We start from the raw sequence: 13,078 nt of genomic DNA, 5'->3' as shown, positions 1-13,078 counted from the left end.
GTCGATATATGTAGACACAAGCAGTTTCAACCTCAGTTGCTGCTATTATTGTCTGGTTCAGTTGGGAAATTTAATTCAAAGGGGAAGTATTGATAGAGGTATCAGAATTCAATACAGTAGTGGCTTAAAACCTGATACTGTTTATTCCTTCTTGTGAGCAGTGATAGCTTGCTTTTCAGTAAAAAATACTGTCTGCTTGGGTTAATACAATAGTTATGTTGTAATATTAAGTATCCCACTCCCACATGTTGTCAGTATGTTAGTAAGGCAAACAAACCAGTGGTGGCTAGGAGCTACCTTAGATACGGTTTTATCTCTTTGATTCCCTACCTACAATCCATTCAGAGGAGGGGATTAGTAAACAATTAAGCAGGTAGAGCAGGACATTCCACCTAATCAGTTCACTTATACTTTACAGAGAGAGCTAAGGCTGCGGAGAAAACATGGACAAACTTATACTCCTATATTTCCTGCTAGGGGTAATAGGACCTGGTAAGTTCACTCTTTTTCAGCAATTTTACATTTTTAACCCCTTGGTGACTTAATGCTTTTGTGGCTGCTCTGTTTATCTTAGCACACAGTGTGCAGGAAACTCCATCACCAGCAATGCTTGCAGCGGTCCTGAACTGATTCTTCCGCTGCCAATCACTGCTTATATCTATTCTGTGTTGTGTTGTAACTCAGATCCTTTTATACTAGAACAGTGATCCCCAACCAGTGGCTCTACAGCAGGGATCCCCAACCTTTTATTTAATAGCCCCTATGTGGACTGGCAGCCTACAGGAGGCTCTGTTTGGCATTATGCTTGGTTTTTATGCAACCAAAACTTGCCTCCTTTCCTGAAATTCAATAATAAGCACCTTCTTTGAGGCCACGGGAGCAACATCCAAGGGGTTGGTGAGCAACATGTTGCTCACGAGCCACTGGTTGGGGATCAGTGCTCTACAGCAACATTTTGCTCACCAACCACTTGGATGTTTCTCTCAGTGTCCCCAAAGCAGGTAGTTATTTTTGAATTCCTGACTTGGCAAGTTTTGGTTGAATAAAAACAAGATTTACTACCAAATAAAGCCTCCTGTAAGCTGATAGTGTGCATAGAGGCTGCCTAATAGCCAATATTAGCCCATAATTGGCACCCCCATGAACTTTTATGATGCTTGTGTTACTCTCCAAGTCTTTTTACATCTGACTTTGGCTCACAAGTAAGAAAGGTTGGGGCTCCTGTACTTAAGCATAGAAGATGTTTGCAAGACGTTTCTAGATACATGTTAGACTGGAGATATAAGACGGGCTTATTATTTGGGAGGGGATACTATAAATTAAATATGTCACTCTTTCTAAAACTTGTTCCCATATAGTAATATATTTTGTACTATCTACAACTCCTTACAAGGGTCTGGGGTCTTACGGCAAATTACTCCTTAGCCTCCTGAAAATAGTAATTTGTGAACTCTACACTGGTTTATCAGGTAGCTAATTCACAGATATTGTCCTGTGTGAGGCAGGATATAACCAACAAGTTAGCTGGACCATTGTGCTTTTTTCATAAGCAAACAGCATTTGGTATAACAGTGCTAGGAATCCTCCCCACCAACCCAGAGAAAATATGGGATGCCCTGTCTGGAATATGTAATCAGCTAAAATCTAGATAAACGTTTGTTATATTGATTAGTCAGACAACACGGGATCTTTAGCTTGATATGCACTCCTGTAATACTATGTAGCATTTTTAGGTCCACACAAATAAAATAAATTACAAAAATCTATGCTAAAAAATATGATAATGATATTTAATTGGCAAGTGTGGGATTTTCACTGGGGGATTATTCTGTTATGTTATAAATCAATCTGCAATGTTAATGTTGTTTAAAAATTCATAAATGCCAATGTGTATTTGCCATTGATCTAACAAACTTTTTTTGGGTAGGGGATACAAACTTTCACTGCCATGGGTCAGTGTAGCACTAAAAGTGCTTCTGCAGTAACTTCAGTGACGTTTGCTGAATTAATGGTTACAGGGTAACCCTTTTGAAATAAAAAATAACAAACGTGGTATAAAGGTGATACCTTTATTGGCTAACTAAGATAACCATAGCAAGCTTTCAGATCAGCTTAGGAACTTTTTCAAAATGTTCTGAAAGCTTGCTATGGTTATCTTAGTTAGCCAATAAAGGTATCACTTTTATACCACTTTTGTTATTTTTATTTCAAAAGGGTTACCCTGTAAACATTTTTGACTGGCTAACACGGTACATCACATTTGCATCTGAATTAATGGCAAATATGTAATTTATAAAAGTACAGCATATATGAACATTTTGGAGAGATGTAATTTCACTATTAATCATGATAATTAAAGTATTCAAAAATATAATTAACATAATAAAAATTAACATAATAAAATAATACAGTCAATTTTATTTCAAATTAAAATTTCTTCCAAAAATGTGACTTTGAAAGCACTTGTATCTTGTATAAATTAGAGAACAAGTTCACAGCCTTATGGCTGATGGTCGTCTGGGACATGGGAGCATGTATATACTTTCCTGCTTCAGCTTCAAAATCAAGTGGATAAAAGTCCACCTTACTCACTTTAGTCTACTTGTACACTGTCATCCACTAGCTCCTTCTAACTTTCCAATCACCACCCAAGATTGGTCACATATTAATCCCCCACTGTAACATATACAGTGTATATTACTGTGTGGTTAGTCTAATATATAGCCTAGTCTATTCTGATAATTAAGCCCCAACAGCCAGATAAAGGCAGCACAGAATAGTAAATAAAAAAAAACAAAAATAGAAATATTAAATCCAATATAAAGCTGTCCCTGACCAGCATTAGGAACACAATGGGATGCTACATTTACCAGGAGAGAAGCTTCTAGATAGTGACTATATTCACATTCTGATACCAATGAAGTGGTATGAAAAATATTCAAATCCAATGTTTGAACAGTGTAAAATAAAACACACACCTCAGTAAATTTACCATTTATTTTACACAGATTTTTACACCATTTTTATGGCATTAATTATTTTACACAGTATGATAAATTGACCCCTAAGGAAACAAACTATTAGGACAATACAAGGCTGTATGGAACCTGGTGAGTCAGTGCAAGAGGCTAACTAGTGTGCACACTAATGATGTACACACAGAGCTCTCTGAACTTGCTCTCTTCATGATGCTGTTCTCCTGTAAGGGCTGTAATTTCTTGCAGGTTGCCTGCCATAGATGGCAATATTACTTGCTGTGAATGTCGCTGAGCCCAGAATGGCTACTTTTATAACCAAACGTTTGATGTGATGGGTAATTGTAATGCTTCTCGTTGTAGTCAGCAGCAGAAATAACCCTTGGGGATTCCCAATACTTTGACCCTTGTTGCTCAGTAGAGCTCAGAAATGCCCCGTGTGTCCTTGAAAAGGACACAGTTTGCTTTTTAAATGCATTATATTGACTAACTTTGATTCTAAAAAGATGCTGCCTTTCTCTCTAGAGCAGAGGAATCAATCAGCTTGGAGCTGCATCTCTTCAGCACTGCTTGTGGCCAAAACAGTAGTAAATGGAAATGCAAAACTGCCTCTGGCAGCACTCTAACCGCAGTCAGAGAGAAGCAAATAAGCTGCCTATGTTTTGTTTTGCTGTTCTTGCAGAATTAAGCAAGGGTACAAAAGATCACGATTTGTGTGGGGACTCCTGCCTAAAACACAATTGCAATATATGTATGTAACACTGATCATCTGTCCCTGTTTTTTTCCTGCTTCTTTTTGTGCTACAAATTCGATTCGAATTGAAAAAAAAAATCGATGGTTAGTAAATGGGCCCCTAAGTGTTTACAAGTTTTAGAATTAAAGTTATACAACATCTATTAATGCGCATCTTAAAGGGGTTATTCACCTTTGAATTAACTTTTAGTATAATGTAGAGCACGGATCCCCAACCTTTTTTACTCGTGAGCCACACTCAGAAGAAAACATTTTTGGTGAGCCACACAAGCATGAAAAAAGTTCTTTAGGAATGCCAAATAAGGGCTGTTTTGGCTATTTGGTTGCCCCAATGGGAACTGCTAGCCTGCAGGAGGCTCTGCTTAAAGTAAAACTGTACTGGGCTTCCAAAACGTACCTCCAAGCCAGAAATTTTAAAGTGGGCATCTACTTTTAGGCCACTGGGAGCAACATCAAAGGGGGTGGTGAGCAATAATTTGCTTACGAGCCACTGGTTGAGGATCACTGATGTAGAGAGTAATTTTCTGAGACTATTTGTGATTGGGCTTCATTTTTTATTATATGTAGTTTTTTATTTATTTCATTTTCAGTTCAGCAACTCTCCAGTTTGAAGTTTCAGCAGCTATTTGTTTGCTAGGGTCCAAGTTACCTTAGCAACCAGCAACCTTTAAAAGGGTGGTTCACCTTTAAGTTAACTTTCAGTGTGCTATAGAATGGTCAGTTCTTAGCAACTTTTCAATTGGTATTCATTTTTTTTTCTTAAAGGTTTTGAATTATTTGCCTTTTTTACTCTTTCCAGCTTTCAAAAGGGGGTCATTGACCCAAGCAGCCAAAAACTATTGCTCTGTGACGAAACAGATTTAATGTTATTGCTACTTTTTATTATTTATCTTTCTATTCACCCCCTCTCCTATGCATTTTCCATTCAAACTAGAGTGCTGCTGAACAAAAAGCTTAATAATTAAAAAAAAAGACACAGAAAATAAAAAATGATGACCAATTGCAAATTGTCTCAGAGTATAAAGCTCTACATCATACTAAAAGTTAATTTTAAGGTGAAGTATCCCTTTAATGATATACATAAAATACAATACATCATGCATGGGTGTTAAAATATCAACATTTTATATTATATAGAATTGTTGTCCAAATATTGACTATTATAGTTTCTGCATTATACAATGCTTGAGGAAGAGACATAATTATTCCAAAAAACTTTAAATTCAGTCTGTCAATTTAACCATTAAAGTATATTTCTTTAATTGCACTGTTCATGTCAGTGTCTAGAACAGAACAACATTTTGCTTCAGTTTGAAACCTTTATGTACAACTTAAAGCAAGTTGATAAATGAATATACTGAATCAGACTAACATTCAGATATGTACTGTGTCAAGTAAGACAACACACCTGTTGGGTGCAGCGACTGTGTCACTTATACATGGACTAAGACACAGCTATGCAAATAGAGAACAGTAAACTTGACTTCAATGGCTCATATTTTCCGTAATAGTTTTGCTCTTTGGCACTGAAAGAATTATAACCAATTATGTATTCCTTGTTGCTGGGAGATTGTGTTTTTGAAACACTGGAACTTACATGTCTGAAGTTCTATAACAGATGCAGTTTTTTTTTAAATTACAACCTGGTCTTACAATAAAGAGTTTTATTTTTAATGCTTTACATAAAATGATTAGAGCAAATGGATATATTATCTATAGTAATCAATTGAAAGACAAAAGTAAAAAAAACTTAAATACAATTGATGTGATATAGTCATTTCCACTGATGAAATATTAGTAACTTAAATATCTCATTGTTTTATTTAAAATATAGGGGTTTCCCAGCAATTATTACAGAAACTTTTATGTACAACTAAAAAGCAAGTTGATAAATGAATATACTGAATCAGGCTAACATTCACATATCTACTGTGTCAAGTAAGACAACACACCTGTTGGGTTCAGCGACTGTGTCACTTATGCAAAAACCCTTTATCCAGAAAGTTCCAAATTACGAAAAGGCCATCTCTAGTAGACTCCATTATAAGCAAATAATTCTAATTTTTAAAAATGATTTCCTTTTTCTATGTAATAATAAAACAGTACCTTGTACTTGATCCCAACTAAGATATAATTAATCCTCACTGGAGGCAAAAAAAAGCCTATTAGGTTTATTCAATATTTGAATGATTTCTAGCAGACTTAAATTATGGAGATCCAAATTAAGGAAAGATCCCTTATCCAGGTCCAGAGCCTTCTGGATAACAGGTCCTATACCTGTAATAATATCTTTTTTAGGGCTAAGCTGCTTCCTTGCCCTGTATTAGTGAAAAGATCAGTAGAAGATTGGTTTGTTCAACGATTCCACTTTGCTGGGTATACATATCTAGCATGGGGAAATGTAATATCAGTGCAGAGTTGATGTATTGTATATTCTAGTTGACCACACAGCCTATGTAAACCCACTGTATGTGCCTAAATTTTAAGTTTACATTTTTTAGGTTTAGGTTTTAATCGTTAATTGTCTCTTTGAAGCTGACTATCCTTAAAGTACATTTTCTCAGAAATGCTCCTTAGGTACTATAATTTAGTAGAGTGGGGGACAAATATGGTCTAAATTTGAAGTTGTACCTCTGATTTTTATCTTCTTCAGTGTGTCTTTTGGTAGCCTGGCAACCTCCTTTCCATATTGTGTCATACCATTAATGTTCTTTCTTTCTGTGTAAATCCACTAATACCCACTAATACCAATCACCTAATCCATTTAAATAAGCAACCACGTCAATGTTTATTCATACTTTTTGTTTGTACAATAAACTCTGATCTAAACAAGTGGGATTTTTCAAATGGCGTCATTATTTGCATATGTCTAAACTAACAGGATCACCATGTTGTCCTGGATCCTTGAAAGCCCAAAGTGTATTAGATACAGCATTATTACTCTGGGTTTTAAAAACACTGTCAAAGTATGGGGGTAAGTTATTTAAATAAGTTATTTAAGAGGTAGATACAGAATTGTTTATAGTATAAACAACTCCAAGATTACTGGACACATAAGTGTGCATATAAGGTGCAGAAGATTAGGCATGTAAAAGGTTATCAGATTTGTAAGCCCTTTTTATATATTAAAACTGTTGCAAGGTACTGTAAATAATGCCAAATTAGGTACATTTTATGACAAGACACAAGTAACAATTTCAGGAAATATAAGGAATCTGAGGTTGATTGTTGGCTGGTAGACTAATGGCAGGCTTTATTGATCTGTTTAAATATAAATAAATTTGTCAAGTCATTAATTGAATACAGATTTATTTTTATGCTCCTTTATTTTTTTTTCCTTAAAGGTGGAGGCACAGTGACTTTCAAAGGGTTACCTAATTTAGCAAATGTATTAGAAAACCAACCAGCTGGCACGACTGTCTTCACATTCAATGTAACGTCTACATCTACGGTGAACTCTGGATTCCCTTATATAATCAACACAAGCCCTATCACAAAAGCCTTTGAATTGGGTGTTATTCTACCTACTGTTAATGTAAGTTAAATATTTTATGTAACCAGATAGACAGTACCTTTACAGTATAAACAGTAAAGGCACTAAATTTATGTTAAGAGAACATTGAAGTCATGTATGTCTCTTGATTTTATGTCTTGGTAATGAAAAGTCTCTGAATTAGAAATGTAAACAGACAAAAGTTAATATGCATGTTGTGTTGACTCTTTTGACTCTTCAGTGTAAGGGCTTGTGTATGAGGTCACTGGTCCAACAAAGAAAACACATGTTGATACGATGAACTAAACATGCTGGCTTAAATGAGAAGGAAAGGTAAAAACTAAGTAAGCTTTATCAGAAAGGTCTATGTAAATAAAGCCATAAGCACTCACAGAATAGCTGTACTCTATCAAAAGAAACACAATATTTCTTGTCTTCTTTTGTGTAAACATGTTCTTTGGTATCAGACTTCCTCTCCTTCAGGGCTCCTTCATTCCCTGGGCAGGAGTCTGTGCAGCTCTTTCCTCTCACCCTTCCCCTCTCCCCCTCCCTTGTTTTGCTCCCTCTTCCATAAGAATTCATAAGAATTTACTTCATCCCCACTATAATAATGTGTGATCTGAGCTACCAGCGGCTAGAGCTGCAGCAGGAAGCTACTGGGACTGAGCTTAAATGGCTATTTTAAGCAAACAAAGGGAGCTTCTAAGACTGTTTACTCAGGTATGGTTAAACTTTCTGCTAAATATAGTGTTCGAGGTGGCACTAAAGTGGCTAATCTATTATCAGTAATGCCAAAATAACTTTCCTTCTCCTTTAAAGCAATACTGTCTTTTTAATTTTGTTTGTCAGAAAACATTTTGTAAAATTGTACTAAGCCAGGGGTGACCAAGACATCGATTGCGGTCCACCAGTTGATCCCCCATGGATTCTGGTGGACCGCAACGAAGCCAGGGGATGTGGAAGTGTGGCGTGAATGCGTGCGTGCACTGCATCTTGTGGGAGGAGTCATCGGTCGATCGCTGATGGAAAAAGTCTGCCCACCCCTGAACTTAGCAATATTTTGGAGTTTTTGTAAGAAAAATTCTTAAAAAGTTATTGTCACTTTATTTACTTGCAAGAAGGAGTTTGTTTCCTATAATGAAAGGAGGTAAATATATGATGATAGTATCCCTAAGCTGGATAGCCTTTACATCTATATTTCAAATATGAATCAGTACGGAGCCTGTACTGTGAAATGTGTGAATCATGCAGTGTTCTATGCAGAATATAATTATTAATATATATATTACTCAACACAAATTTGCATTTGATATTGGGAAAATATTATTTTAAACCAAACAAGCTTTATCGAATGTAAATCTGATCTTTTATTTTGTTTAGTAAATTGAGTATGTATTCGTACCTGTGTGAAATTACCTGGTCAAATTCTTTTTTAGGTGGTTCTTACTGGGAATCCCGTGCTGGATTTTGAGACGACTCCCAACAGTTTCAATTTGCAGATTTATGTAGAAGACAGTACTGGCGCTACTGATCTTCAGATTTTAACTATACAGCTCATAAATGTCAATGAGCCTCCAGTCTTTTTGGACAACTTGGCTAATCAAGGTGAGCGTTAATTTTGAAAGGATTATTTATTCTTTGCCACCAAGTACAACGTGAGCCAAAATTTTAATAAAATTGAATTTAATAAAAGTAACACAGGTGCTATATGTAAATACAGCAACAAATTTTCAATTTGTAACAGTTTAGAGTAATGACACAAAGGAGCTTTGTTTCCTTCACAGTTTGGGAACCACTTGTAAGTCAGGAAGAAGAATTATAGAGCTGGCTCTGGAAAACATTAAAGGGTTACAAACAAAACTAATCCATATTCAAAATGTATAGTTTAGAAAAAATGGAAAGCAAATAAATAAAGGTGCACTATTTAAAAACAACTAAAAACGAAAACACTAAAATAAAATGGTGGACAACTTACCATGGTCACTTAAGTTTGTATTTTACACTTTTATGTAGAAATGTATCATCATTTATTCATGCTTAGTTCTTAGAGAATTACATCCCCCAACTTAAAAAATATTAAATGTTAACTTTTGTTATTTTAGCTGTAGTGATCTATATCCAAGAAGGAACTGCAGCAGGAACAATTTATCAGATTAATGCAATTGACCCTGAGGATGCATCTAATACACTTAAGGTATGTCTGAGATGAGTATTGGAAAATAATGACATTTTATAATTGGTTTTATTAAGATTACAATAAAACATGCAGATTTATGATGATTTAGCCTTTGATAGGAAGTAAGGGCAACAGGAATTTCCAAAATTGTACCCTAGAAATAAAACTATCAGCGCTGCTCTGTATTCTGAAGGGCAGGAAAGCAGAGTGGAGTTGTTTCATTTGTTTATTTATCGTTAACGTTAAACTCAGTGAGGTGACCCTGCTCTGTTTCCCTGCCCTTCAGAATGCAGAGCAGTGCTTATAGTTTTCTTTCTTGTCTGGCTGACTGCCTAGGACTGCCAGGTGTATTCAGGGTTAAGTGACTCCAGTTTGGAATTTCAACTGCACCAGGAATATTCCAACACTTGCTATCCAGCATTCCTGGTGTTGTATCATATTTTGATAATGTTCTACTAATTGAGCCATCTGAAAGTATATTGGCTGACTGCCTTGGAGAAGTGCTATCTCATTTTGATTAATCAGGCATTCGTTTAAAAAGTGTAAACCAACATAAACTTCTTGGGGTACCGTATAGATGCTTCAGGAATTTGTCCTACAGAAATAAAATGAAAGATATCCATGATGCACCTGAACCAAAATTTAAACAAGAGCTTCAACTGTTCCTTGGGTTGCTTAGTTTCTACCATTGCTTCCTTGCTTATAAGGCAACGGTGGCAGAGCTTTTTCACCGCTTGCTTGACAAAGGGGTTCCATGGAACTGGACTCCTAATCATTCAGAGGTCTTGCGCAAAGTTAAACAGTTACTGACATCTGATGGGGCGGCACCTTAAAACATGTCTTCAACTTCTTAATCTAGACCTAACTGATGATGCTGAGAGGAAACAGCAACAGAGTCTGGATTCAGCCCTATCCTCTAAGATTCTACTTATATTTGCTTCTAGTGATCCAGTGTATGTCAGGAATTATGGGGCTGGTCCAAAGTGGGTCCCTGCAGTAATAGCTAAAGTTTCTGGACCTGTGTCATACAAGGTACATCGTGATGATGGGCAAGAATGGTGCCGTCATGTTGATGAGTTGCAGAAGCGTGTTCAGCCAAGTAACAGTACCTTAATGGACAGCATGGTTTGCCCCAATGTGGTTCGTAGTGACTCACTCCCAGATGAAGTGGCTATCCCATGCAGCCAAGGAACAAATGAAACCAGTATTTCACCCAAGAGAGACTGTGCTCCTATAGAGAACTGTGATAACGCCTCCCAAAATGTCCCTTGTGGTCAGACTTCTGGTTATGAACAGCAGGGTCCCTCCAAAGTAGATGGATGATTATGTTAGCTAGGGGGTAGGAGTGTTGTGTACTACTAGAGGGAGCTGTATGCCTAAATGTTAGTTCATATTCTCTCTGTTGGTGAATGTGTTATCTTGACTTTCTGCTTGTTCTTTATGGTTAGATACACTTCCTTCTTGCAAATGTCTGCACAGCTTCCACTGTGAACCCAACAGAAGGGCTGAACTTGGTGTCGAACTGAGTTGGCAGGGGCTTACCAGAAAACCCTGAACCATGGACCCACTCTCAGAACTTTAATTCCTACTCTCCTCCCTCAAACTTTTTATTATTGTCTCTGTTCTCTACATACTATACTCTGTTCTTCCATGTACAAAGTGTAGGCTAAATAACTAGAGGGCAAGAGGGCCCACTGTGGTACACTGGTGGGCCAGTCCAACACTGGTTGAACTTGATAGACTAGTAGGCTTAGAGATATCAGGCCCCCTGTAGAGACCCTCATTGTAGCATTGCTTGTTACGCTTCTTTAGGTCATTAATAAATAAATAAATCCCTAATGAACATATCACCTTTGCAAATGCTCTGTCTAGTGGTGCTCCTGCCATAAGGCAAGTTGAGTGTGTCAAGTGTTGAGTATCAGGGGTGGCAAAACTATGGTAACTTTAAGAGCAAAAAGGATATCATGGCATAAATAGTTTGGCAGAATCCAGCTAGATCCTGCTACACATGAAACTTGAGGAGTTGCAATTGATTTCAGCTAAAGTAACCAGCAAATTGATCACTTAGCTGTGTCACAGTGAGAACCTTGCCTCAGACAGCAGTGAGCAGTCAGTTACCAGGGGTGGCAAAAAGCCATCTCTGGTAACTTTAAGAGACAAATTTTATTTTCTAAAATGGAAGACAGCGAGTGCAATAGCAACGCACTCCGATTTGACACAGAGTGGGTGAGTGAGTGTCTGCAGACAAACGTTGATTTAATTTTATAAAATCACAGTTATTCTTTAGAATCACATGATTCTAAAGAGCAGTCAGTTGTATTAAAAATTCTGTGTAATGTTCCTATAGGAAAGTTTTAGGGTTAAATTACAAGATTAATAGGATTAATTATGCATGCAGGAACAATTTTGTTTATATAAGGAACAGAAGTTAAAATAAAATATTTTATAGCATTTTAAACAATTATATATATATATATATATATATATATTCCATAGGTACAATGCTATGTTCAGTTCCAATATCTCATCAATCCTCAATTTTTGTTGTAGTATTCATTGACTCCTACATCAGCTCCATTTACAGTCTCATCAACTGGAACTGTTATTTCTACAAAGGTGTTTAATTATGAAACAGACCCAACAAGGTAAATAATCTAATATCAGACTTTTATTAAGCTTAACCATAGAAAATATGCACTGAGGGCACCAATTTGAATATTATGAAATTTAAATTGTTTTCAATAGTTACTCGCTGGTTGTACAAGTGACGGATCCAAAGGGATTATCTGCTAATGGAAGTCTGATTGTTTATATTACTAATATCAATGATGAAACACCTTACTTCATTGGGTGAGTAACAGACAAAAAAAGTGATTAACACTGTAGGGCAGGACTGTCCAACTGGCGGCCCGCGGGACCCCCTTCTGTGTGGCCCCCCCACCTGTTTAGCTGCTTTGATGGTTTACCTTTGTGGAATCTTTAAATGGTATCAGTACTGAGATTAACTGGCCCCCTGCATGGTTCACACTTTATATTCAGGCTGTAATCCCCCTGTATTGTTTAAATATGTAATCCCCTGTACTGTTCACACGTTTTAATCCCTGCATTGTTCACCCCCTGCATTGTTCACACCTCAGGCTCAGACTCTAATCACCCACATTGTTCCCCTGTTCACACCTCAGACAGCATTGTGTCAGTGTGTGCTGTCTGTGTGTGCCATACACACAGGCAGCATAGGGCAGAGAGAGTATGGCACACACAGGCAGCATAGAGCAGGCAAAGTATGTGCCATACTCTGCCTGCTCTATGCTACCTGTGTGTACCATACTCTGCCTGCCCTATGTTGTCTGTGTGTGTGCCATACTCTGCCTGCCCTATGTTGTCTGTGTGTGTGCCATACTCTGCCTGCCCTATGCTGCCTGTGTGTGCCATACTCTGCCTGCCCTATTCTGCCTGTGTGTGCCGTACTCTGCCTGCCCTATGCTGCCTGTGTGTGCCATACTCTGCCTGCCCTACCCTGCCTGTGTGTGCCATACTCTGCCTGCCCTATGCGGCCTGTGTGTGCCATACTCTGCCTGCCCTACCCTGCCTGTGTATGCCATACTCTGCCTGCCCTATGCTGCCTGTGTGTGCCATACTCTGCCTGCCCTACCCTGCCTGTGTGTGCCATACTCTGCCTG

The 13,078-nt window shown here is 37.4% G+C and overlaps 1 protein-coding gene across 1 annotated transcript in view; it reads left to right on the top strand.

Annotated features, from left to right (window-relative positions):
- Nucleotides 1-13,078, top strand: part of cdhr3 (cadherin related family member 3) — a 42,765-nt gene that overhangs the window by 10,102 nt on the left and 19,585 nt on the right. Inside the window, exons 2-7 of the mRNA XM_002933109.5 lie at nucleotides 419-492; nucleotides 7,074-7,264; nucleotides 8,659-8,827; nucleotides 9,325-9,416; nucleotides 11,949-12,043; nucleotides 12,144-12,248. Coding sequence (XP_002933155.2) covers nucleotides 444-492; nucleotides 7,074-7,264; nucleotides 8,659-8,827; nucleotides 9,325-9,416; nucleotides 11,949-12,043; nucleotides 12,144-12,248 — 701 coding nt within the window. The 5' untranslated portion in view covers nucleotides 419-443. The remainder of the gene's footprint in view (nucleotides 1-418; nucleotides 493-7,073; nucleotides 7,265-8,658; nucleotides 8,828-9,324; nucleotides 9,417-11,948; nucleotides 12,044-12,143; nucleotides 12,249-13,078) is intronic.

This window comes from Xenopus tropicalis, chromosome 3 (assembly GCF_000004195.4).
Source record: "Xenopus tropicalis strain Nigerian chromosome 3, UCB_Xtro_10.0, whole genome shotgun sequence".
Taxonomy (NCBI): domain Eukaryota; kingdom Metazoa; phylum Chordata; class Amphibia; order Anura; family Pipidae; genus Xenopus; species Xenopus tropicalis.
The sequence above is the reverse complement of the archived record's forward strand: the minus strand, read 5'-3'. Positions and strand labels throughout refer to the sequence as shown.